Consider the following 27,470-nt stretch of genomic DNA (forward strand, 5'->3'; position numbering starts at 1 on the left):
TTTCGCCCACAGATGAAGTCTCATAACGCTCACCCCTGGCCCTTTCAGCCTAAAGCTTACCAGCAGCTGATGGACACCCACAGAGCAATACAGGTAGATGCTCCCATCTTTGCTCATCACCACAGCATTTCCTTACAAGAGGAGGTTTTTGGTAAGATATTAGTTGAACTTAACCCCCCCCCCCCCCACCAGTTCCCACAAGCCCTGCTCTTCGGTATCCCTGCTGCATTGCCCTGTCAGCTATGGCAGAACAGCTGTTGCGTGTGGCCAAGCTGCGAGCTCAGCTCTAAGAAGTGACCCAGAAGAAGAGCTTATTAAAGCCTAGTCAGGTTTGGAGCAAGTTGCTGACACAACTTACTCATAAATAAGGGAGTCTGCAAGAGTACATTAAAATTGTAATGCTGCTCAAAACTATCTTGTAAAATCATCACCACAGTAGGTGTATTTATTTCCACACCCCACTCCCACAAACAGAATAGGTAAATGCTGCTATTCTCTGAGCATCCGAAGGTTGGGAAACAAATTTTTAAGGTTGCCAAGCCCCTCTCAGCATCACATTGTGGTTAGTCCGAGAGGGTGCTTCAGACAGCACAACTTTTAAGCCACCTTCACACAAAATAGCTATCATGTTCAAAATCTCTGTGGATGCACTGCCCATTCATGAGCAGTGACATGTATAACTCCGGTAGGGGTTGCACATCAGTTGGCAAAGCCCTCCAGACCTGTCAAAAGGACCCCACGTGGCTATACAAATGAGGCAAAAAATTAAAAAAAATCAATCACATAGGTGAGGAATCTGGACTGGCTGTATCAGGTAACAGCCACAGGTTCCTTATGTCAAGAATCAGGTTCAGTGGCCCTCCCTCCCAAACAACACAGCTCACACACTTATAAATTTTGGTTTAAGGTTGTTGTTTTTTTTTTTTTTTTTTTTAAATAAAAGACAGCTTCCAGATACCTAATCATTACTATGCTGTTTGTGCAGGACAAACGAACTTTAAATACTAAAATGCACAAGGCAAGTCGAAACAAGCTGTTTGTTTGAAACTGCACAGCGGTGCAGGCTCAAGCACTTATTTGCCATGGCTTTACTCTTTGTACAATCAGTTCTATGTAGCAATGACTGTATATCAAGAATATAGTACACACTATTGTTTTCATTGTCAATTTACAAGAGAAAAAATAAATATTTTCCATTCTTATTATACATTAACACTTCAGTAGAAAGTTACAGCTGTTGGCATGACCTGCAACTTCAGGTGGAAAAAGGACATGCATACTTATCTATTAAGAACTCTAAACTATGACTTTGTAATAAATTACAGAGGATAGATACCAGCCAACAGAATACCGATTATCTGAACTGAGTACATTTGTGATTCTTGCTCCAAGGGAAAAAAAAAATAATCTTGCAAAATACAAAAGCTAGTACCTTGAATTATGTAAATAAGAAAAACCATGTATGGTATAGCCTTTTCTTCAAATGTTTGTGAGTAATAGGCTTGTGGTTTTAGGCAAAGAAGATTAAGTAGTTGAGTTAGTCCTTGCACCCTTCACACACAACTAGCACCGAAAAGATGCAAGGACCTCAGCAAACACCTAAATTTCATGCTTAATAATTAAAGCATGCATTTTGTAGAGTTTGTGCATGTTACATATTCTGTTTAAGGTTACTGTGCAAAAGAGATTCTCAACCACTGAAGATTTTTATGTAATTCTGTTAAAATGATTTGCAACATTTCTAAAGTTTAGCAGGCCTGTGTAAGATTGATGAAAAAGAAATCATAATTGTGGTTCACCCCTGACTGCTATACACAGACACTGTACCAATGAATTGGCAAATCAGAAAATAATAGCAGCAGACTAAGTGTCCAATGAAGTGGGAGGAAAGTGAGTTAATATGCATTGCAGTTTACTTAAAAATATATAGATATTTTTAAATGGCACACAGCTTTGTACAGGTGGATCTATCAGTGCAAATACATATATGTGAGGTACCAATTTATTCAGGCCAGATCTAATTATATGTATCTTATAAGCACTCTCAATTTCCTGTTGTCAGATGCAGGCTGACAAGCTGTACCATTGAAGTGAAAATCAAAGTCAAAACAATTTTTCAGCATATTCAGTATCAGATCATTGTAATTTCCCTACAATTTAGTTTCTGAGCTTCCACTCCTCAGACTGCGTAATATTTTTTTTTATTTTTAAAGCCACACTTAGTGTTAATACTTAATTTTCTTTTTCAAGAATTGAGACTTGATTACAGGAAACAGTTAAAACTGTCTATGTAAACTGTAACAATAACTATAGCTGGCTGAATATTTTAACATTGTTTGAAATTTTTCCAAGTACTGTCAGGAAGGAGGAACACAGTTATTGCTATTTGGGGACTTAAAAATAAAACAAACCTGAAGGCATAGACAGTACTGTTCCAATGGTGAAAGTTAAATAGATACAAAACAGCATTCTGCCTAGAATCAGTCCTTTTGCATTTGAACACTCTTCAAGTTATCTACAGCTTTCTCTTCCAGGCAACTATGATGACATTTACATGGAGAGATGGATTTAAAGTGGCTAAGTGTGGGACACACACAGCTTTTCAACTCTGGTAATTCCTTCTTGAGACGTTCCAGCTGCTCCACCTGGAATATATTGGGTTGTTCAGGATTGGAGTCATATATTCTGAATAAACAAGAAAAGAAAAAGCACTTATCAGTATAACCTGACAGTTCACAGAAATGTAGACTAGATGAAGCAACTGGGTTTTTTTTCCCCCTACTAGAGTAAAATTAGGTATCAGCAAGTCTATAAAAACAGTATGTTTGAGGTTAGTACCCTAAGTTTTCTTGCAATATCTTGCATATCTTGCAATATAAAATGGTATTCCCTTTACACAATGGTTAGTATTTCACTGGATATACTAAAAAGCTACCCACTGGCATTTACCTCACTTACTCTCCTGAAAAATGTGATTTTACAGTGGCACAAAGCAGTGAAGTAAGAGCAGAGTTCCAGGCTTCAAACTTAAAAGCATAAGAAATTTCAGAGCCCTGAGATTATTTGAATAGACTGTGATACACTACTTGTACATAATACGGAATGGAGTTTATACTTACTGTTTCAAGGAGTATTTCACACACACCCCCAATTCAGAACCATTTTTTACAATTACCATTACAATGTTAGGTCAAGAGTGAAAAACAGAAAATCTGATCTTTATTCCTACCTAATGCAAATTTAACTATCTACACTATTTAAAATAGTATATCCTCTTTTCACTTTGTTTTCACACATGTAAACAAAGTTGCAGGATTTGAATTGTTAACATTGTACCAGACTGTCCAAATCCAAAACACATTGAGTTTGACAGTGTAGGCACTGAGGCACATAACTCAAATACTGTTTTGGTGTAATTCATTATAAAGCAAAAGCATTCATGTTCCTGTAACCTAACTTTGGTACAATGCTTATTTTGACAAGGATACATTCTGATCTCCCAACATTAACTTCTAACATCAGTATGCTATTTATAACCAAAATTTAAATCCCAGCATCCAGTTCCCCTCAATTGTAGCTATTGCGCATACACAGTTTCAGGTATTGCAGGTCTCCAGGTTTATCTCCTTCCAATGAAAACTTCTGGAAGAAATTACTGTGGCTTCTGCCTTAGTCTCTTATGAATACTTGTACTTTCTTGAAGGAATCATAAATGAAAGGTTTGTTTTTATTGCATCATGCTTTCTCTTTCATACCATAATTTCAAGGTACATCCAAAAGGAACATAATGTCACAACCAAAACAATGGAGTGCTATGTGATAGAGTGCCAGGTACCTTTTTACCCCAGCAAGACAACTTGTGAACTGTTAGCAATTCCAAGACATCAAAAGTAATATGCAGCTCAAAGGGTGATACAGTAAATGGGATTCAAAGGAGGAAACACTTCTGCAGGAAATATAGGTGTGGATCACGTTACCTACAGTAAGATCAAAGATAGTTTCTGTAAAGTAACTCCTAGAAGTGAGGACAAATGCTTTCCAGTTTTATGGGAACATGCACAGAAGGCACAGTAGTTAAATTACTTGCACAGAACCTATAATCCAATACAGGCCAAAGATATGACCCAAAATTGCCTAATAGAAGCTATCTGCAAAATAAAAGCTCAACCTTCCTTCCTTCCAGGATGCAGGTATGACCTGTGCTTTCTTCAGTTAAGTGAGCTTACACTTTATAAATGTCTCTATGCATTCAAGACAAAGCACTGAAATTAGAAGATAGTTTTCTAGATAGCAATTCACCTTAGGAACTGCAAATCTTAAGTCCTTCCCATCAGTTAGACGCTAGAAGAGCAAAGGCATGTTTCTAAGCCCCTTGTTCATAGAACACAGCTAAGCATGTTTCTAAGCAGCTTCTGGCAGGTATTTTATTAGTTCTGTACTAGGGCAAGCATAAATTCTGTAATTCTTGCTTCGTATTCAGCTCTCTTCAATTGAGATTTTGGACGAGTCCAACCCTTCAAACTCCTTTCAGACTGTCTACTGGAACCAGTCCACTCCGATGTGTATATAGTATTTCTTCTAAACCAAGAGCAGAGAAGACAATTGGAAGCACACCTAGCTCAGAATTGTACCTCAGAATTTCTTGTCCCCACTTTTCATTTGGGTCAATGAAACTACACAATCAGTTGGCAAAAACAGAGCATAGCTACAGGACTTCTCTTATTAATTGCTTCCAACATCACTGTCAAAATAAGGAATAAACTCTCATCTCCCTATCCTTCAGTCTTCCACAGGACAATTATTTATAAGTAACTACGCAAAGTTCCTCCATTTGACTTCTATTAATAAGCAAGCCCTGCAGAAGACTGGGAAGTCCTTTGACTATTACTTTTTAAAATTATCACTTTCTACAAACAGCTTTGCAGTACATTCCAGGGTTATGCAGTGAGCGTAGAACTGATTTGGTTAGCTCCTACCAAGTGTTTTTGCAATCTCTGAAAATAAATCTATCCAGCAAGTCTCAGTCATAGCTGTTTTTCTTTGCTATTGCTTGGTCCAAAAACAAAGAGTCAGCAGCACCAAAATATTGCTTTCATGCTAAAAAGATTTTCTGGAGCTTTTGATTAAAACTTTTCATTTTTCTTTACATCTCAAGGTAAACTTGAGTTTACTTTGCAATTCACAAAATAGGAAAGACTTAGACTGCCATTGCATAACATCTTAATTCAACGATTGAGTAGATTAAATTCTAGATCAAGTAATACTAGTTAACTTCCTACATATATCCATGCTGTTATTTATTTAAGTAACATTCCATTTCAGGCAAATATGGCGCAGATTTAGACAGTCTTCTAGTTTTGAGAAGTGTTTTGAATGCTTTTGCCTTTATCGCCAACTAAATTTGTGTTAGTTTTGGAAAGTTACTAGTACTAATAGAGCACAGAGCTTTTGTCTGGAGTCTGCAAATGCAACATGCAGCCATAAGGAACTGTAGTGTTCAGAGAGGAGAACACACTGAAGATTCTCATGGAAAAGCTTTCAGCATAAATGTTTGAGGATTACTGGTTTAATATTTCCATGCAGCTGTGTATATTATTCAACAAACAGAACTCAGATCATGTAAAGTAGATCAAGTGAATTTAAAAAAAGATAATGCAAGTGTAAGTTAGTGCCCACCCCCTCTCCACGTTGGTATTTTCATATAGAGCCAACTGGTGTAAAAACATAAGACTGCATTGTTCTTACTGAGTTAAGTATATTCAAACACAGAAATATTTCCTGGACTGTTTACAAGGCTTATCCAGGAGAAAAAAAAAGCAGATAAATCATCCCACAAATCCTGTTTTTAAATTCATAATTTTTGCCAATCCAGAGAATTTCACTACAAGAGGTGAAAGTTTTTTCTCTAAATAAAATCTAAATCAAACTAATAAAGCATTTTAAGCATGAGATTCAGTTTTCTGTGTGAATAGAAGATGCCCAGTCATGCATTTAAAGTACTTTTCTAGATTAGGGCCCAAACAGAAGCTTGGAGGTAGAAGGGGCACCTTTTCTGTAGGCTGCCCTTTTAACACAAGTAGTTTGGATATCTTAGATGCTGACATGAATGCTAGTTGAACAGAGGAAAAAAAGTAGAATATTGTTCCAGCAACTGCACTAGACTATCCATGTGGTTTAATCACTTTGGGTATGTCTAATTATCTGCAGCCCAAGTGGAGAAAGGACTGGATAGGGAAAAATAAAGAAAAAAATTCCCTGCCCCAGTGAGATCATTCTTTTAATAGAATTGGCATTTGTAAGCTTCCCAGATTCAGTCTTGCAGTTTTTCTCCATGCAAAACAAAGTCAGACCCCCCTACCTGCATTTTCTTTTTGCCCAACACATGATATCAGCAACTTTCGGTATTCAGGACACAGTTTTTCTGCCATCTTCGCAAGTGGCTACAATGTTTTCCTCAACTCTACATGGATGATTAGAGTTCCGAAAAAATAGCTTACAGAAATCATCTCTACCCAGACAGTTCATAGTCTTTGACATAATTACCACATGCAATAACAGTAACTCAGGGCCATATCCAAGCAACCTAAAATCCACTAAAATTCCTGTATTCACTTCTTAGCTTATTCAGACAAATAACACTTACTAAGATGGTTTAAGTAAAGGTCTAATAAACACAACACAAAGCACCAGGCACAGTGATTTTTGATAAATATCTGGACTTGGCCTTCAGTCCAGAGAACAAAAATTCTGCAGAAGCCATGGAAGAAGCACATCTTGATTCAGCCCTGGAAATACTCTGGAATTTGAAGATGCAACCATAGGATCAACTGGCTTCACACTAAAACAGATTACTGCAGTCCCTACTTCCTTCTAGACCTTGAAACAGGCACATACATCTCTCTCAAGTTCTGCTTCACAGTAGTTTTGAATTTCTCTCTAAACTCCAAACACAAAAAATATGGATGCTTACACCGTAGGTTACCTACGTAAGCTTTTGACAATTTAAACTCTTGATATTAACTTCATACTCTCCAATTATTTGAAAGACTGCCTCTTTACCCAGCAGCTCCAACTGTGAATGGAACCCTTTGCTGCCAGGTTTTACATTTAGACATGCCATCCAGGACTTGCAGGTACCACCTGCATTGCAAAATGTCCATCTTGAGATATCTGATGCAGTTTTCAGAAAGCGTCGTGTTCCTTCTAAAGAACCTATATTAAGATTAAAGTTAATTCTATTCAGGCAATGAATACATTCTGAAAAATAATTAAGAATTGTAAAGGAACATTCCAATATTTGTTTGGGCCTATGGAAAAAAAGGGTGAGTAACATTTAGAAATTAGAGTTAATGAGCCTGCAACAATTATACTGAAACGAGATAATTGTTTGCTACTCAATTGCAGTTTGTAACTTGAAAAACAAGGGAAAAAATGCCCCACTGAACTACTGTTTTTCAAACAGCTTTGGAATTAATATTCATTTTGAGGTTCCTCTCAATAAAGTGGAAAGATGTCAACAAGGTGGAAGAGATACAGGCAGCAGGCAGTGAGAGGAGAGATGAATACTATTAAGAATCTAGATTGTCTAAATAGAGCAGGAAGGTTAAGAATTCTTTGTTCAGTTAAATCCACAAGAGAATTCAGCATATGAGCAACTTAAAACACACTAAATAGTACAAAACGAAACACAAAATGACATGTAGCAGACTTCCAGCCTTGGCGTAAATGCAACATTATTTAAGTAGTGTTGAAAAATTAAGTATCTAAAGTAATAAAAGCAACATTAAGTCAGAGATAAGGCTGTCACCCGTTTTACTATTTTACCACAGTAGTGCCTATCTATTACAGCAGAAGTAATTAAGAACTCTAGAAGACTGGATTAGTAGACATCAGATGAGCAGGCATTTCATAAGAACACTTTATGCAGTAGCATTTTATTAAAACACCCCATCTGTCTATAGACCAATAATTTATCAGTTCAAGTTATGCATACCATAGGATTAAATTTCATAACAACCCCATGACTGTACACTAAAGAGTCAGGGTACCATTTTATCTGCATACTAGTCCAGAGGTATTTTTCAGCTACTAAAGGGGCCTCAGTCTTGAGTTGTAGTAGAGGTACAACATGTAGCACTGCTGTAGCAGGAAAAAGGATTTATGTTTCAATGACCAGTCTGAAGCTGATCCCCAAAGTAAAAATCTTGTTATTCCTTTTTACCACCAATGAAAAGGAGCTATACTATGCAGTATAAGACGGGAGACCTCCAGCAAACCAGAGAAGCACTGGACCCACCACTCTGGAAGGACTCTCAATAGTCAAGAACAGACTGAAGGGAGTTAACTATTTTTTACACTGGCAGCCTAGAACTCTTAAGAGCAAACATATTTGACTTCTTGCCTCTACGTATGTTAACTTGACTCTCAGTTTTCACTTTATAAAACAGAGTCCTTGACAATTGCTTGATTCCCCTACCCCCTTTTTTTTCCAGGTAAAACAATATGCAAAGCAATGCCCTTGCTAAAGCACAAGGTTTGAAAGTCTTCTATAATTTGACGCTTCAGTTACACTTAATGCTTTCCCAATGACATATTCTTTATAATCTATCAGATAGTCTAATTTAATACAGCTTCCCAAATTAATCATAATTTTGTAATAATGAATTTCATATCTTTTATCATAAAAGAGCTAAAACTTTTCCATTTTGTAAGGAATGAAAATAACACTTTTGTTCAAAGATTTACCATGTCCACCTGAACTGGATATAATAACTACTTTCTGAAGTGACTAGCTTGGCAGTTTGCCTGGAGAGTCACTCCAAGCTATATTTAATGGGAAAAATGGTGAATTGACAGCTTTGAAACACAACACAATCTTGGCAAAAAATTACATTAAAATCATTCATTTAAGTTGTATTAACTATTTCCATAACTAAATATAGAAAGCTGAAGATTTCAGCCAAACAGTTAAACAACACTGTCCTCACCACGTCATGTACAAGTTTAAGAATTACTGCCAGGAATGTTAATAGCATGTTAAATGTGTATGCCATGCACTAGCTCTTTAGAATCAAATTATATTTACATTAACCTCAGGAGAAGCAAAAGTTATTTTGCTTCATATATACAGCTGAAAGAGTAGGAATTACTGCTAGTCTTGTTTTTGAATTGGAGTTATAGGCTTGTTGTGCTTATAGTACCAAAGGAAGATGGTCTGCACCAGTGCAAAATGTCACAAGAAAATGGGGATACAATAATTTCTTAGCTTAATTACTATTATTACTGTTTTTAAAACACAGTGGAGTACCTGTCATATATTAGCCCATGAACGCCATATTCTCTCAGCTTCTTCCTGTTATCTGGGTCATTTGCATCATCACCCCATGAGAAAATCACTAGGCCTTTAGATTTGGCTCTTTTAATAAACGATGGATTCCTCAGCAGGTCTTCAGAGTGCACATTAATTCCCTGAAATATAAAACACTTCAATTAAAATCCATGTTTCTGAAAAACTCACATTAGGGGTTTTTTTTATCCTTTGACACTTGCAGATCCTTACAATTTCATACATAACAATATTAATAAAAAATAATTGAATACAATTAAAAAGTTTACTGATAGCACTATTTTTTAAACAATATATTATACAGACATTGAAACAACAGACATTATTTTGGCAGTTACTAAATGTTAGTGTATTTCTTTTGTGGTGATGTTTGTAATTTTAAGCATCAGGTGTCAAAAATTATGGCTTTACAAAAAGTAGTAATAATTTAGTTTCATTTTACTGCAGATTAATACTAGAACTTGTCAGCTTACCAGCAAGTTTTCAAACTGTGCAAAAGTAATGGCAATTGGAGTTGTACGAGATCTAAGATCCATAAGTTCAGGATAGAGTTTAGATTCTCCTTGGGTGAGAAATAACACAGGATACTTGTTTTGCTTATGCCGAACCCTGTTATAAAAAAGTTTACAAATAGCAAACACATTAAAAAGCAGGGAAATTCAATCTTACTGTTTGAGAAGGATTATGCCCTTTACTGCATGTTCTTCTAATTCCTAGCTGGTGCAACAAGATGCTACTACAGTTTAGTATGAAACTATGCAGACAAACTGTTCTGCCTGTTACTTTTACCACTAGAGATTAATATACACAGTTTAAGGGCAGCTGGACTTTAAGTTGAACTCAGATCCACATCCTCAAAATATTTATACAAAATCCTTGAAGACTGTCCAGTGCTGTAATTTTCTTCTTAAATGCACATTGGAGTAAAATGAACATTCATTATAAGAGTTTATAAACATGTTTAATATACAATACCTAACCTTATTAATGTGTTTTACAAGTCTGATACCAGAAAGGTGCTATGAAATGACAACAGGTGGAAGCAAAGTTTTGGGATTAGCGTGTTACGCACTCTTACACACTTAGCCCTTTCATCAGTACCTTGATTTGGTTTTGTCCTGCCCATTTACCCTTTGGTGGTATTTCATCAGTGCAGTCTCTCATCAAATGAGATTTCCGTAAAGCCTTTCATTAACAGTGCTAAATCGCTTCTTGTTATGAAGTACTACAGCATATTGTTAGTTCATATGCATCCCAGCTGTTTGTTCCCCAGTTCAACTCCTATGCTTTTTCTGTGCTGCAATACCTTCAATATGACATTCCATAAAAGGAAAACAAACTGCTTAACAAACAACCAAACACAGGTAATTCAAAGCTGCTTCATTTTCTGTCCTTTTTAAAAGGCAGATGGAGTGAAAAAACTGTAACGAATTTAATTTTGCTTGTAAATTAGGCTTGCGTACCCCTTAAATATGACTGAAAAATACTTTATGATACCAGAAGAAATCTTGACCTTTTTTGTTGTGTCGAGAAAGACTGAAGCATTCAGGAAGGCACCTGACAAAAATATCTACTTTGACTTTGTTCTCCTATTTTATTTCTGGCACAGCTCAGATGGCAAAGTGGTCTAATTTCTCATTTCAATTCCCAATTATTTTGGTACCCAAAGTTTAGGTCTAATCAAAACGTGTTATTGTGTTGGGTATTCTTATGTCCAAAGTAAATGTCACCAAAGAAAAAAAAGAAGAAAATATATTGCATATCTCTTCTTAACTTACATGGTACAAATATCTGCATTAAAAGAAGAAAATACAATCCTCCTTCTTCCAGCATTCATTAAAACAGTTTTTAGAATAATATCTAGAAAGAGGTTCATATCAAAGTAAGTTGACAAGTTGCCATCCCACTGTCCATCCTATAAAAAGAAAGGACAAGTTTCAGCCATTGAAATTAATGCTTACTAAAATGATTTTAACAAGCAACGGTCTTTCATTCAACCTGAGATAAATGAGAATTCAGTTTGCAAGTCTGAATACAGAAGTCACTCCTTCAGTCTAGTGAATGCTAGTTACAGCACTACAGGACTGTCAGTCTGTGAGGTGCAGCTGAATTCTAACAGCAATAAGATTCATGGAAAAATTCACCATCTTCCCATCCAAGGACAGAGCTTCTATGAAGCCTTTTCTAATTTTGAAAACACAAAGGAATTCCATGAAAGATCACTAAAAACTATTACAGATATTTTGTACTGCTTTTTCTGAATATAAAAATGCAACGATAAGATGTGTAGAAATAAATGAGATAGATATTCTTTATCTTTGAGAATAGCAGGTACCAGTCTTTCTGCAGTTGACCCGTCTCTTGAGGACATTAGCATGTCTCTGTGCATACGCACTTCCACCTACCATTCTACTTAGTTTCTTTCTCCCACTCCAGGCTTCCAGTCCTAGCCTTGACAACTGTTTCCTTCTAGGCCAAGCACTAAGCAACCCAGCTGAGTCCACAGTACTGCTGACTAGAAGGAAAACAGTTGACTGCATTACTGCACCATGTTGTAGCTGCTCCTGCATCAGGCCAGGAGAGTTTGAATTTCTTGTCATTTTTCCCGGGTATAGCATGCCTGACGTGTTGTGATCCATTGACTTTTAAAAACGGTCTTCTAAAAGCAGTGCAAGCTGCATTATGAACTCAATCCTATCAATACTTCCTACTGTTTAAGAGTAAGTTTGTTCATTTGCTAGAGTGGTGCTATTATGCTCACAGTTTTAAAGACAGTGGGTTATAAATAAAACAAGAATCACATAAAAACCCCCAAATTATGCCTTTGTTTGGAGCTCATAAATTGCCATGTCAAATTACAAGCTTTAGCAACGAGAATGGCAAAGTATCAAAGCAAATCACATGTACATTTACTTACCCTTTGTTGGCAGATCCATTTTATTTCTATGTTGAACCCAACATCTTCAGAAACAGACTCCAGGACCTGAAAAAAATGTAATTATGAAGAAACCCCACAGCAAAGGAGGACAACTAGGCACTATGAGGGTAATTACTGGAAGAATACTTTGGAATTCAATGCCAATGGGGTCTAACAGTAGAATAAAAAAACCTAAGTTTTTAACATTTAACACAAGATACATAGACACCTTTTTCTCCTTCAGTTTAAAGTTAGGAAACACATAAAAATGGATAAAATATTAAGGACAAAATTTTAACATGTGTGAGAAATGCCCCATTTGTACTCCTAATGAAGAAATGTTTTTTACTTCTCCAGAAAGTTTTTTTGAATGCAAAAAGTATCTTAAGTAACACATAGTCCTAAATATGAAATCCTTGAGCTTGCCATTATGGTAAGAACAAAAAGTATGTGAAATTCTTGTAAAGAATTAGTTGTAAGGTGACTTCAAATCAAAAGGTGAAACAAACAGCTAATGAAATTAAGGAAACGTTGGTAGATGATTCTTTAACCTTGTAAAGATGACAGGTACAGAAGAGAGTAACATACGCTTTCTTACAGGAAGAAAATTAAATCTGGGGAATCAAAACAGGTAGAGGAAATGAACCTCAGTAGTTTAGTTTCTTACACAAAGTTCTTTATTTTCTGTAGTGATGCAGCAACCTAATTAGACAGTAAAAAAACCAAACAGTGGGGCATATGACCTGTAACTGATGGATACTTCACACATGCTCTGACACAAGCCTATAAATAACTGCATACTAATCATCTCCATAATCCAAATAAAAAGCAGTATTATTGTATAAAACAAGTCCCATAAAGGAACATTAATAAGCAGCTCAGACATTAGGAAAAACGGGGGGGAGGAGAGAGTGGGGAAGAGCAGTGCTAGGGAAAAAAACACTGTAAATGGTATCAAACTCTTTTTGGTCAGTTGTTTCTGTGGAAAAATAAGCCAAGACGAAGCCCAGAGTTGGCAAATAGTCATGAATGGGAACATACTAGAAATTCACTTAAAATTTCTCTGTGTCTGGCTCTGCTGTGATGAACTGCCCAAGGCCAGGTTGTTTTCCAAAACTAGCAAACAATTGTCGATGCTTTAAAACGCAATGCCCAAATGTTAACCAGCTGTAAAACTGAGTGTACCCTGAGCTACACAACTTGGGTTCATGAATTAAGAAGCTTGAAAGATATGCAAACTATTACTTTTATAGCGCTGAAAAGGCTCCAGTCGCCAACAATAAAGCCCACGTTCTCAGTTCCAGCATTGGTATCAGAGGCCTAAAACCAAAAATTAATATCCCCTGCTATGTGTGCAAAGCTGAAAGAAAAATGCATGTCTTCACATTCCACAATCATCATTTCTATTACTCTATATTCAGTACTTACTCTCTGCAGAGAAGGAAATGGCTGGGTCTCAAAAGCAGAGTTTTCTTCGTCTTTAAAAGATGCTGAAAAGAAATACAAAATATTGAATCAAAACAAATAGCACTGCTAATCCCAGCAAGAAAAGACTGGCTCAAAGTCATAAGGCCTTTAAGACTAAATAATGGAATCAGGTTTATCTTTTGATCACCTAAGCCTTCCCTCCCCACTGACATACTCCAACGATGGTGTTGGCAATTCCTGTTTTGCCAGTGGGAAAGTTTTTTGACCCCCATTAAAAGCCTTGCCAGAATATTTATCAGAAGCAGCTTCTCCTATCCCTTACCATTTCAGTCACCGAATCACATCCAGTAGAAGCAGCCTTGCCTGTCAAGGCTTATTATTTATCTTTTCCCAGACAGGTAGGACATGTGAGATACTTTGCCTGATTTTGTTGTCCCTATTAAAGGGTATGAATTAAGGCCAAAAATTTACAGCACCAGTAAGACACCCTACAGCAGTTACCAAAGTTCTTGTTAGGAATTCTGAAGAGCTGCCAAAAAGGTACAGTTAGAGAAGCGTAAGATAGAAACATTAGTAGCAATTTTGTTAAGAATATTCATAAATATATATTTAGCTATGCATTCATCTTCTGTTCCCTCTTCCCAAGGGAGTAACTCCCGTCCAGGTATTTACTTCCCAGCAAAGACCTCTACAGCATGCACAAAATTAAAGTAACTACGTAAGCATTTAGAAATGTTCAGGAAGAAGCCAAATGTGATTAGAACAAGTGACTACAACCACAGAATGTCTATCATTACATGGGAATAAATAAATCTCAAGACTTTTGCAAACTAGTACATACCATTGTGATCTTTTACTTTCAGGGCAGTCACATGAGCCAGCTAAGGAGCATAAGAAGAGTAAAATTAACAAATACTCCACCCAGAGAGATCTTACTATATGTAAAATATAACTAATTTTCCTTATAAATTGTTTTTAAGTTTAAAGGTTTATAGTTTTAGTAATTTGTAAAAGAATAAAGGAAATACTAGCACACATTACAATTTTCTTTCAAACTTTAAAACATAAAGATTCCAAGGAAGGCTCAAAAACAAACTGAAAATATTCTTACTGAAAATTCAGAAAACACGTTCAAGGGTAGAAACACACATAATATAATTTAACATTAAGATGTGAAGAAGTCTGAACATTAAACCCTCCTCTGTCAGATGTTAGACTCCACGTTTCCAATCAAGTGCAGACAGAGGGCCAACAGCAGTTTTATAATGTAGTCACATACTGAGATAGAATCAGGCCAGGTACAGGGCCAACTCCCTTGGCTCCATTCAAATTCTCTCTCCACAAAAAGACGACCAAGTATTTTTAAGTAAAAAGAAACATATAGTTCTTGGATCAGCCAGGTCCTTCCTTGACTGAAGACAGATATCTCAGCTGGGTCTTCAGCAGCCCAGTCTCATCCCCCTTTTATGCAGACAGGGCACTTATGTTCAGAAGATACAGTGATACCCAATTAAGTAAAAACAATCAATTAGTTCTAGCCAGTTTGTCCAATCCATGCCATTGAATCACAGACCCTTCTACACCTCCGCATACACCTCTAACGAGGAGTTCAACATAATCTGGATCTCCCTTGTTAACAGGGAAACATTTGAAAATTAGATAAGACTTTGTAATGGATATCTTTCTTCTTCAACAAAGACTCCAAAGCATTGGCTTTCAATGAACCCTACCGCCACTTTCAGCCTTTCTCATTTTTTAGAAAATTATCAATGGTAGCATAATGATACAGATCTACACAAGTTGTCAGACTACCCTTCTAGAAGATATAAGTAATGAAATTTATTCAAGTTGTAATGATGGTGCAAAGTACCATTCTTGGAATTAGCTACTTGTTCTACTTGTACAATTTTTAAAACTGGTGCTCTCCCAAACCATCTACAGTTACTCCAAAAAATCTAAGCTTCATACACAGTTTGAAATTCTACACGTAGCATACCATACTAGCCAAAGAACAATACCTTCAATAACTGCAGCTGATCAAACGTGAGTTCTTTGACTGCAATCTCAAACAGTTCCAAAGGCTCCGTATCCAGTTTCTTTGAAAAGAAATAATACATAATTAAGCATCACTGAAAACTACAAAAAAGCCTACATGCTTTTAATATGGTAACATTAAAGTCAACTATTTTTTTCTCTTTTATTGATAAAGATACAAGTGATATCTTTTATTATAATTAGAGTAAGATGATCAGTTTATAGGAGACAGGCACTCAGAAGCATAAAACAGGTGCCAATTTGAAAAAAAAAACAGGATTTGGTCTTTCATGCAAATCAGAAGCTTCAATGTTCTTTCTTCAGAAAAGGTTAGCACATTTATTCTGTAAAAACTTGATCAGTTAATGTATTCAGGAAAAAAGTTTCCAAGTGAAGAAATGCATTAAAAAATACTCTAAGGCAGTTCAGTTTAGTATTGTCTATCCAATGTCTCAGAAACTAATAAAAAAACCCACAAGTGTCCTGGTAAAACTGACACACACACACACACCCCCAAACAAACATCTGGGGTCAAAAAAAATTCTGTTAATCCATTTTTCACTTCCCCTCTTCCCTATAAATAAACTTTTACTCAGCAAGACAAAACTGATTCAATATATACTGAATATGCATTTCCCTTAGTCAAAGTTCCATTTCCACAACTGTTCAAATCCAAACTTCCTTCAATATCAATTGTAATATCGCAATGGGTGCGAGAGAGTTTGATGACACAGACTTAGTGCCAAGAAGAGAGAGAGAATTTATCTTGCAGTCTGCTCTGCCATGCTATCTTTGTTTTCACTGCCAGAACTAGACACGAAGAAAACTAGAACAGAACAGAGTCCAACCTCTTTGCACTGCTGCTGAATGCAAGTATTCTGGCCTGAGTGGAGAACATGCAACAGACCAGACAGAAAAGCACCTCAGTGTTTTTTTTGAGTCACCACTCCTTATGCCTATGGTTCTCTCGTTATTGAAGAGTGTCATGTCACTTTGCTCCATGAAAACATTCAATTTTTATGCTTCATAAAACTTGGGTATTTAAGGGATATTGTAATAGTCTGTTCAGAGCACCTTTTAAGGAATACTTATCTGTATGTACGAGTAACAGTAGTGTTCACTGCTTCTTATGTTATAGTACTCTTGACACTTACAAAAACAGCAGAAAAGAGTTTTTGGTTAAAAAAGAAGGAACAACAACTGCAACCTCATGAGGTAAGCAAGGAAAGGAACAGGACACTCGCTTTCAAGAGCCATCTTCCTGCTCCTAGAACCTCTGTCTTAACTCTTTTGACCTTCTGTTCCACCAAGCAATCCAAAAGCAGTTCTTCAGCCTCACTTACTGTCCCACTGAGACATGAAGTATATCGTTTACCTCACAGTTAAAGGACAGAGCAAAATGCAGAAGTAAAAAAGGGTTAAAGACAGAGTTAGAAAAAACTAATGGAAGCCAAGCCATTTGTGGCTAATCAAACTCCCTAAATGAAGGAGATCCTTGTTTCTTCCACTTTTCTGCTTTCCATTTAGTAGCCACTACTGGGATACCAAACAACCAGACTTTGGTTTGACCTAAAGAGCATTTAGGAGTACATAACTGCTTAAGAAAAGTATCCATTTAAGTATCAACAGGAGTGAGATGTCATGATGAGAATCACACTAACTCTCTCTCAAAAAAGAAACTACCAGAAGTTCTTACTCTGACAGTCTAAGAGATTCCCAGAGGTGCTACTGAATATAGTGGAGTTGTCTGCATTTTTCTTCCAAATCATAAATAAAAAAAAGCTTAAAAAACCCTACAGTATAGACTTGAAGAGTTTCAAACCACGCATCTGAAATGCTGTTGCTACAACATCAAAAGGAAGAACTCAACTTCCCACTCTACTTTACGCACACAGTAACACTGCATATTTATTCCCATTCCATCTGTTGATTCTCCAGAATTATGTCTATCAGAGCTTGGCATTTTAGTTTCTGGAATGGTCATATTTAAAGATAAAATACAGATATCATCTTCTTTACCTTTTTCATGGCCATGCAACATGTGAGATCGTGGTATACAATAGGCACATGATCTTTAGAAAGATGTACATCAAATTCCACATATGCTGCTCCCTACAGAAAATTGAAAAACACACAGAATAAAACAAAAACCCCTTAACTATTTATGCACAAAGACTACAGAACTGCAGACAAGTTGCCATGTATTCACAGGTCCTGGACATTAACCAGAAGTTGAATGAAACTGGCTGTTACTAGTTTAATCATACTCAACAATGCATTACAAGTAGAAAAAAAAAATAATATGGGAAAGTATTTTAATTACCATAAAGCAGCTCAGAGAGAGAGAGAGAGAGAGATAGCTATATATATAGCTTGCTTAACCTTGTAAACCCTCTAGTAACACTTAAGTATTGTAAACTTTATTTCAGAGAAAGGCTAAGATGATTTTTTTAAACATAGATGCTTTCACGGTGCCCTTCCTCCCTCCTCCCCACCACCCCACCAAGAGACAAGTGATTGCTACAAATTGGCAAAATATCTTTAGGGAGATATTCCATATACTGAGGAACATCTGGAGTCACTAGTAACACAGTAGTAGTGTGTTATAACACATGCAAGAGCAGAAATAGCCACATCCAGTATTCTCCTATCCTTTTCAACTGTATGTTATTTTCCGTTAAGCTTAAAAAGGAAGAAAGATCAAACAAGAGCTCCAAGTACAATCTTTTTGAAAAGAGGGAGGGCCAGAAACAAAGAGGTAGAGAAACAGACAAACTTTTTTTTTTTTACTTATTTTCACTGTCTGTAAATAATTCCTTTGAAAGGCCTCCAAGAATACCATTCATCAAATTATCATCTTGACTCGCATACTCTTTTTCAATCAGTACAGAAAGAAAATAGGACAGGCTTTTTTCAGCCCTTTTCTCAGCAGAAATATTTTTAGAGTGGTGGCTTTCAGTCTTTTCAATCTGCAAATAGTTGAAAGTACTTTTCTGGTGATGCTGCTGATGACTTCATAGTAAAATTTCTGCCTCAATGCATACTTCTTGTGGACTTTTCAAAAGCTGTCTATGAACCTGCAGCGTCCACCCAGAAATTAAGAACTACTGTTCGAAGTGATCATTTAGAAGCTGCAGTTTTCTTTCACTCTGCAGTCAGGACACTGTTCAAATTATACTCTGATTCCCAAACAAGAGAAAGTATTCAGCTATGACTCTTGGGGAGTAGAGTACTCCAGAATCAGTACCCAATAAGCATAATACTCCAGATTCTGCTCCCATCCCTTCAACAACTTCAAAAGATGTTTGGTAAGAATCTACGTTAGTGAAGAAGTACCTGAAAAGGCCTAGGAACCCTACAAGTTAAGCAGCAGGTGATCTTATAGCAGCATCTTTATGTAATTGTAACCACAGCTCTTCACTGTGAAAACAGGAGCTAGACACGGAACCTGTGAATGTACTTCTGACTCCAGCTACTCTGCTGCAGCATCTCACTAGATTGTCTAGATCAATCTTATCACAGATCATTTCAGTGACCAAGATTACTGGAAGGAATAAAAGTGACCACCTCAATCACAGAATTTAAGTACGTGAAGCTAGTATCTCCCAAACTGAAAGTCTCATCTTAGGATGTAAAGTCTTCATTGTAGCAAGCACTGAAACAAAGGATTGTTTTATTCTACCAGCTCAGCTCCCAAGTCTGAGTTTTGGACACCAATTTTAGGTACTCAGCAGTTCCTGAGTGAGACCTTTGCCACCTGAGAGTCTGCTGACAGACTCTAGCAGAGCCAAAATTTTATTCATTTGTTCAAAATTATTCCAACCCCTATGTCTCTGCAGGGTTGAGATTAAAATTCTCCCTGTATTAGAACACCACCAGAACATATTAGATGGAAGTTGGGGGGTTTTTTTGAGGAACTTGAGAATGAGAGTCTGATCTAGCTATTACTTCCCTTCCTGTCTCTCGGGGAACTTCCACAGTGATTTGATGTAATTTTATATCCGTGCAATTACCACTCATTGTATTGAATTATGGAAATTAAGTATACAAACCAAGCAAGTTTTAACTATATGGGTACTATGCGCATGCAAAGAAATGTGCGTACATACGTGACTAGCAGCATTCCTCAGAGAGGCAATAGTGTTCTCTTGAACTTTAGCAAGTCTGAAATAACAGCAAAAAAAAAGGTTTTGTTAGATGCAGCATGGCACAGAAGTCCATTGATTTGTATTTCTGTTGTTTCAAAAGTCTTTGTTTTACAGAACATCCACATTTGATACTGAAATGACTTAAATGATTATGGGTTGTAGCTTTTTATTTTAAACTGTCTGCTTCCTCAATTGCTGTCAGTGAAACTAAACATACACCACCACCCACACCCCCACCCTGATTAAAATACAAATGAACTTACTTAGCTGTTGTTGTAGAATTTCCTGCTCCCCTGTGTCCAACATCTAGAGTTGTTCTTGGTTTCCAGTATTTTGCATATGAAGCCTTCATATCACAAGAGTATCCCTGGATCGGCTTAATAATTATGTAGTCCACTACAAGAAAAATACCAAATGCTTCACACGTCAATAGGTAATGCATGACTTCCAGTAAAGTTATCTACATCTGTTTGCATCAACTGTACCTCTAACTTTTCCAATTGTCTTCCTTGGATTTCTGCTCATAATAGCAAGTGTAAGAATTCCAGCACTCTTTCCAAGTTCTGCAATTGTGGATGACAGGAGGCAGGCAGAACCTACATGACCCGGGAGCACATCGCCTTGTACTACTTTCTCACCTAAATCTTCCTAAAAACAAAACAAAAAAACCAAAACACCTACTGTTATATGTAGGTGAGAATGCTAAACAAACTCTTCTTTCTCATGAAAACTTTGCTCCTCAGGAAGATATATACAGGCACTGATGTAACAGAAATTCCTTGTGTGTTACGGAAAACAATTCAGGCTAAAAATTGTTTACTATAACAGTGTGTTGCAAGTTATGATCAGCAATATGAAATTGTTGATGGAAATCTAGGAAATCATGTACATTGCCTTTGAAAACTCTTAGATTTTACAAGCTTTTCAGATCAAAATTGCATGCATGGAATAGTCTGTCTTCTAAAAAGCCCAAGTCATGTTTAGAACAAAGATGAACTGGAATAATATATATGCTTAAAATAATATTATATTCATTTGCATGGAAGGAAGAGGGCAACTAGCATGAAGAACATATTTCTTGACCATCATCAGGTTCAGGAACTATGTAGTCACCTTACAATTATGAACGTAAGTGATCTAACGGTATTTTTAGACTGAAGAGAGAATGCTTAAAACTTTCTTCTGCATAAACAGTATGAAGAGACAAAGTTGTTTTCTTTTAAAAAGAACTCTGAATATTAAAATCTTTCAGAAAAAAATAGTGTGCAAAATAACAGATGTAGTAGTGAGAACTGGGAAGCACTCAGTTTTAATTTGCACTAGTTAGTTCAGAGGAATCTGTTTGTAACTTAAAAATCAAGATCAAATAGTTGTAATTTAACTAGTTCATATACACATAGTTCAGATTAAAAAAGGACAAGCAAAACTGATCTCTGGTAAAGGATAAAAATCAAGACAATCTAACTACATGCCATACTGCATACTAAGATTTTAGTTTTATTTGTACAGACTTCTAAATAAGCAGAAACTGCAAAGCTTTCTGTGCCATACCAAGACGACTCACAAAACCTTTCTGCAAAATGAGGCAGTAGCCACTGGTCTCCTAGCTTGTTTACACAAGTCCAAAAGATCAAGAATAACAGGCAATAGCCCTTATCCTAACAGTGAAATCTTAATAGTAATTTACTCTAACTCCTGACGGCAGACTGGAGTTGCTTCTTAGTGGTAGAGACGTACCTCAAAAAAATCAAAGATTAATTCCAAGTTATCAGGCTCCATGGTTTGTATAGTGTATTCTATCCATCGGTCTGGCTGCAAAGCATAGCCACAGTCTGGCTGAGAGTGTCGACATTTATATTCGTTGTTACTTATTAAGGAGAACTCCACAGTGTTTGCCATTTTCTGAGGGACAGTAGGGGATGTTTTCTCTTGGCCCTCTTCATCATCCTCATCTTCCTCTAGGCCCTCTAGAGTCAATTTTACTCTACTCAACCAGAAATACAAAACAAATGGTTAAGTCACAGGAGTGTCTTTGGAAATACTGAAGAATTAGAAAGAAGCTTGAGCAGAAGCTCACACAGCACAAGAATTCTTCTCAACACCACCATCTACAGGAGAGTAGTGTATGCAGTGGGCCCTCACAAGAGTCAGAGTTTGCAGCTGTTGTCTAAATCTTATTTTAGTCAGATTTAAGTGCTCAAGTCACTTGCAAAACCAGAATTTGGACAAACGTAAAAACCGTACTAATGGTCTGAGAAGCAGCACTCTACCCAACTATTGATTTGGGTTGCCAAATAGACAGCCTTTCTCCACAGATTGATACCCATAATACAAAAAAGGCTAGTGAAAAGCACTGAAAATAGCAGTAATCATCAAGATCAATACCTGAACGTTGGTGGCTGCTGCTAAGTGCATACACACAACTTTAAGTCTCTCTGAACACCGATAAGGCAGATAAATGTATTCTATTAGACATAAACAAAAGAGTCTGAAGTAATTAGTAAGTCCCTTGAGAAATCCTAAATGATCATTTAAAAGTAAACTGAATGCAATTTCTGAAAAATCCTGGACTGAGAATAAGCCTCTCTAAGACTCAGAATTCACTATTATTATATGAGCAAACCTTCCACACAGAATGAATTATGCCAGTGATGGAAGCATATATGAGTAATCCAAATCCCTTTCTGAATCATCTAAGCAGCAGATGGGATAGAGCTATCATTTAGTTAGATGCCAATTCACTAGTAAAACTGAAGTCATATCTCAAAGAAACAATTACAATCATAGAAACCCTTTACACTAAGTCCACATTCTTAGTACCCTCATAAAGAAAAAAAAAAAGGAAGTCACAACACAGATGCTCCACAAACTTGAAAAATTATACTGCCATAGCAAGTGACAGTCACAAAAACTACCTAACTTTTTAGGCAGAATATGGAAAACAGTATCTAATGAATGCATCCAGCTTATCAAGTTTGGATTTCAACCATCTAATTTAGACACGGATCAGGCTTCAGAAATTGCTCTCTCTCTCTACCTGCTATAAACACACAAGGAAAAATTGCAAAGCTCTAGAGAACAAGACATAAGTATTAATTCTCACTGAAGAATGTTGTATCAAATAAACTTTCCCCTCATCAGCATGGGGGCGGGGTGAATAAAATTAAAAAAAAAATCAAGTGTCAGACCATCAAAATACGGCACACAGTACAGAAGTAACTCCTAGGTTAACTGAGTGATCTGTAAATCACTTTGATAGTGGTGTGCTGGAAGCTGCTCATATGTGACAAGCTCAAAATCTGGTTTCTAGCAATTATATAGAAAATTGTTTCTGTTTTGGGGGGTTTTTTAATGTTTTCCATTAAAGAAAACAGGGAACCACAATCCTTTCCAAACAAGGAGATGTGTTCTATGCAAGATTAGGAGTGGGAGAAACACTGTTAGTCTGTCAAAGGATCTGAGCACTCCTGCTCCCCTCTTTCCCACTGTTAAGAGTAACACATGGCTAACATACTACCTAAAAATTGCTGTTGTGAAAAAGCACTTTTGCGGAGGATTGTTAGCAGTAACAATCATCATGCATTCAAAGATACGTCAGCCTCTAGTTAAGGGGGAGAGGTTTTTATACGTCTCAACTCTTTTTCACAGAAAAAGGCTGTGAAAGATGCAGAAAACAAGCCTACACCACAAAGTGCAACAATACGTGCTGGGATAAAGTTTGGCAACCACAGAGCTAAAAAAAAACAAAAAACCCCAACAAAACCCCACAAAAAACCAACCAAACAAACAAAAAACCACCAAACAAAAAAATCCAAACACCACAAAAGCACACATGCAGGAAGGAAAGGGGCCAGGGGATGTGGGGGGGAGGAGGAGGGAACAGGGCAGGGACGAGAGAGCAAGCTCCAGATCCCAGAAATTCAAGAGGGAATGGAGATCAAACACTCGGGGCAATAGTACAGTCCTCAAAACATCAGGACTAAGATGCCCACTTCTGTCGGTCAACTGTATAGTTATAATGCCTGCTTTTTGAGACACCTCTGCAGATAAAAACATCAAACTGATCTAAATAGCAACAGTAGTGATTAGAGAATGCTATTATCTGCAGCATCCATGTTGACTGGAAATCTGTAATGCCAGTGGGGAATTAACCATATATTAAATAGAGCAGGTTGTTTACTTTGGTAAGGAGAAAAAGTAGTAAGCAACAAAAAACCTGGAAGCCTTCTCCCTTTCCTTTCTCCCAACTTCCACTTCCATTCTGCTCTTTTCAAGAAGTTAAGAAAAAATAACAAAGAAGCCGCCTCTCTGAAAGTAACAGCAGAGAACTACTTAAGAACATTATAGTTCCAGCCAAGAAGCAGGAAACACCAAGGCAAGTATGGAATAAATATTTGTGAAAGACACCTGTAACCTACTACTTAGCTTGTGCTATCACATCTGCTTTATACATATTTAGTAGCTCAACAGCTATCAAAAAGGCAAGAGCTGAAAAATATTAAGTCAGCAGTGAAACTAGAATAGTTTTGTTTGACTGACTGTTTGTCTTCCTTTGTTGAAACAGAAGAAACTCTTTTGACACTACATTAATAATAAAATGAGGTAACTGAAACACAGCACTGATTTAATGTTATCACCATATTTTTACAAAGTGCTTAAATATTTGGAAATTAGCCTGATAGTACACCCCTATTAGCAACCCAAAATTAATTTAAAGGCTACATTAATTAAGTAAAAAAGAATTACTGGTATTGACAATTAACCTGAGATAAATTGTAAACTGAGATGTGTAGGCTCTTACCTAAACCTTGATGTTTTAAATTTCTTCTTCGATATCACTACAGGTGGTTTCTCAGAATAATGGAGACGTAATCTTATTTCCGTTTGACATGTCAGCCACCCAGCATCCACAGTTTCAATACCATCTATCAAAAATTAAACAAAAAGATGACACTTTAACAACTTATTTTAGGGAGATCTTAGATAAACTAAGATAGCTTATTTTAGACAGTTTAATATACAAAATATAAATACAGTTCCTCTGACACCATCTTCCAGACAATCCTCCTTATCACCTACCTTATTCAATAGTATTTCCAGAGCAACTGTTGAGTGCATCCTTTCACCTGTCTTTTCTGAACTACCCAAAATAGACAACACATACTGCAGTTGTTTGCCGGCTTTTAAGGGGAATAAATAGGAACAATGATCCTCACCAGCTTCACATGTAAACTGTCTGCAGGAGAGCACTAAGTATTCCAGTGTTAATTTTACTTCTGGTATCAAGGGCTAAGTTAAGTCTCCGAAGGCAGACATAACGTTCCCTTGTCCTGTGATCTCTCAATACATGGAATAACACTGACAGAACCTCTGAGATATAGGTGTCAAATTAGCTCATCATAATCAATGCCAGTAAAGCAGCATAAGTCTGCAGGACAGGATATAGCAACAGATATGATGGGGAATCAAAGCATAGAGGAGAATCCTCAACCTCACCATCAGGACAAGAAAAGCCTATAAGCAGGATGGCCAGAAAGCCCAAGCTTCCAGACCAGGTGCTGAAGCAGACCCTGCAGTTTTGAAGAGTTCCTAGCAAAACGTGTAATTTGATTACGATATGAAGAAAAATAGGAAAGCTTTAAGACAAGATGTATGAGACATAACAAAGAGCTACCTTAGGCACCACAGGACTGAGTATTAAGTGAGAGGTCGGTTAGAACTGCCAAAAGCGAGACATATGCACGCACAAGTGAAAAGAGCTAAAATCCCCAAAGACAAAAAGAAATGTTGTAAATATGTTTCCTTTTAGTTTCCCTTTCACAGATAATTTAGCCTAGCCTGTCAGTATTGTTGGCCTTAAGTAAGGAAGCTTAGATAGCAGAATTGCTAACGAGCATTCTTTATTTGAAGGAAACCTACATATGGTCTTTCCCCCCTCCTAACAATAATCATTAGAGTAAGAATGCTTTGCCTGTGTTAAATCCTTGGTTAGCTCAGATAGTTGCAATGTAGATAGATAAAAAGGAATTCTTCAGGCCCTGTGTCCTTGGAAAGGGCTGATAAGGAGAAGCTGCACAAGAACCAACTGGTTTTGGATATGCAAGGAAGGTATGAGCAGGACAAAAATGGACTGAGCATGCGTAAAGACAAAGTTCAGTCAGCGGTCAGAGTGATGAAGACTACCGACTTCCTCCAGCGACCACCAGAGGATCCCTAATGACCACCTAAGGACTTAAATACGCATGCGACAGAAACACTTACATATATTGAGTTCCAAGAAATCTCATGTTTATATAAATTAATCTTATGAATATGTATTATTTTGCAATACAAAATGTCTGCAATTCTGCTTGTTTGTCAGAGCACTTATGGTGGAGCAATCCCCAGTGCTGCCCAGCGCTGTCATAAAGGATGCCTGCTTAATAGTAACTCCGTTGCTATTGAGTTTTATTTCGGGAACACTCTGAAACTCTGATTGGCCTGCTGGGAGATTCGGATTTTAAAGGGTAGTCTCCACAAGAACATGAGGTTTGAGCTTATGAGAGCTTTTGGCAGTTATGTGCCTAACTGAAGAGGCAGATTGTGTACATTTAGTGTAAGTGATAATATTTTTCTAGGCACGAAGAGTTTTTTTCTAAGGGTAAGTTTTAAGAGAAAGCTAACAGTCTCTATTCTGTATTTCCAAAAATAAATGCTCATGATCTAAAGTTTGCAAATTTCAACCTTTAACACCAGCACATTGACAATATTTCAACTCTTCCTAGCAGTCTTATTAACATTAGAAGGGATTACAGCCTAAGTGTGAAATCACAAATGCTGGATACAAAAATAACCACATAAGCAGAGAAAACAATCACTTACAGGCAATTCCTGTCAAAACTAACTTAGTGTTTCAAGTATTTTTCAACTACAACACTTAATCTGGTTAAAATTAAATACATGGAAGAGAGTAAAGATCAATATATCTCACTTACTACGGATTCCAAAGTAGCCATCGTCAATAGTAATTTCATTTTCTAGAATTAAAAGGAGGGAAAAAGAATGAAGAAAGCTAATTAGTATTCACATTATAAAGAATCATTGCCAAGTTAAATTATACTTTTCCACTTCACTTCTAAAAAGTGTATCTAAAAAAAGTAGGAAAACTGAAACAAATAAGCATGTTTATTGCAACCTTCTATAAAGTTTTTTCCCCAATTTATGCTTTTTCTTAGTTTCTGCAAGAAAAACCAATGAACACACAAAATGCCATAAGATGTTTTACCTGAAGTAATCTGAACTGAGAAAAGCAAGAAGGTTGCATAATTTCCTCGTTTGCTGCAGTATTTTGCTGATAATAGCTACATGCTACTAGAATCTAAGATGCTTTTCTTGTTAGTGTCAAAGTTTCTTGCAAACATACAAGAAAACTGTCCTCCTGCACATTTATAGTTAAAGCTTCCAAATCAAGTTAGTCACAGTTAAAATGCTTATTCTGCCCATGTGACAGAAATCAACCTAGGATGAAATATTCAAAACACTCATTTCACACTTACTTTTACCCTTACCCTCTCCAAAGTTTTAATAACTAAAATCTTAAGGCACTAAGTAAATTCAC

The 27,470-nt window shown here is 36.7% G+C and overlaps 1 protein-coding gene across 5 annotated transcripts in view; it reads right to left on the reverse strand.

Annotated features, from left to right (window-relative positions):
• Positions 1-908: 908 nt before the first annotated feature.
• GPCPD1 (glycerophosphocholine phosphodiesterase 1) overlaps positions 909-27,470 on the reverse strand; it is a 47,945-nt gene continuing 21,383 nt past the window's right edge. For all 5 annotated transcript variants that reach the window (XM_072857284.1, XM_072857285.1, XM_072857283.1 and 2 more), the window contains 15 exons: positions 26,848-26,889; positions 24,675-24,798; positions 21,611-21,857; positions 20,359-20,521; positions 20,137-20,269; positions 19,835-19,889; positions 17,745-17,837; positions 15,710-15,787; positions 14,533-14,572; positions 13,692-13,753; positions 12,264-12,329; positions 11,125-11,261; positions 9,820-9,955; positions 9,308-9,468; positions 909-2,685 (listed from right to left, as the gene is read on the reverse strand). In XM_072857284.1, coding sequence (XP_072713385.1) covers positions 2,481-2,685; positions 9,308-9,468; positions 9,820-9,955; positions 11,125-11,261; positions 12,264-12,329; positions 13,692-13,753; positions 14,533-14,572; positions 15,710-15,787; positions 17,745-17,837; positions 19,835-19,889; positions 20,137-20,269; positions 20,359-20,521; positions 21,611-21,857; positions 24,675-24,798; positions 26,848-26,889 — 1,742 coding nt within the window. In that variant the 3' untranslated portion in view covers positions 909-2,480. The remainder of the gene's footprint in view (positions 2,686-9,307; positions 9,469-9,819; positions 9,956-11,124; positions 11,262-12,263; positions 12,330-13,691; positions 13,754-14,532; positions 14,573-15,709; positions 15,788-17,744; positions 17,838-19,834; positions 19,890-20,136; positions 20,270-20,358; positions 20,522-21,610; positions 21,858-24,674; positions 24,799-26,847; positions 26,890-27,470) is intronic.

Source organism: Ciconia boyciana, chromosome 3 (genome assembly GCF_034638445.1).
Source record: "Ciconia boyciana chromosome 3, ASM3463844v1, whole genome shotgun sequence".
NCBI classification, from domain to species: Eukaryota; Metazoa; Chordata; class Aves; order Ciconiiformes; family Ciconiidae; genus Ciconia; species Ciconia boyciana.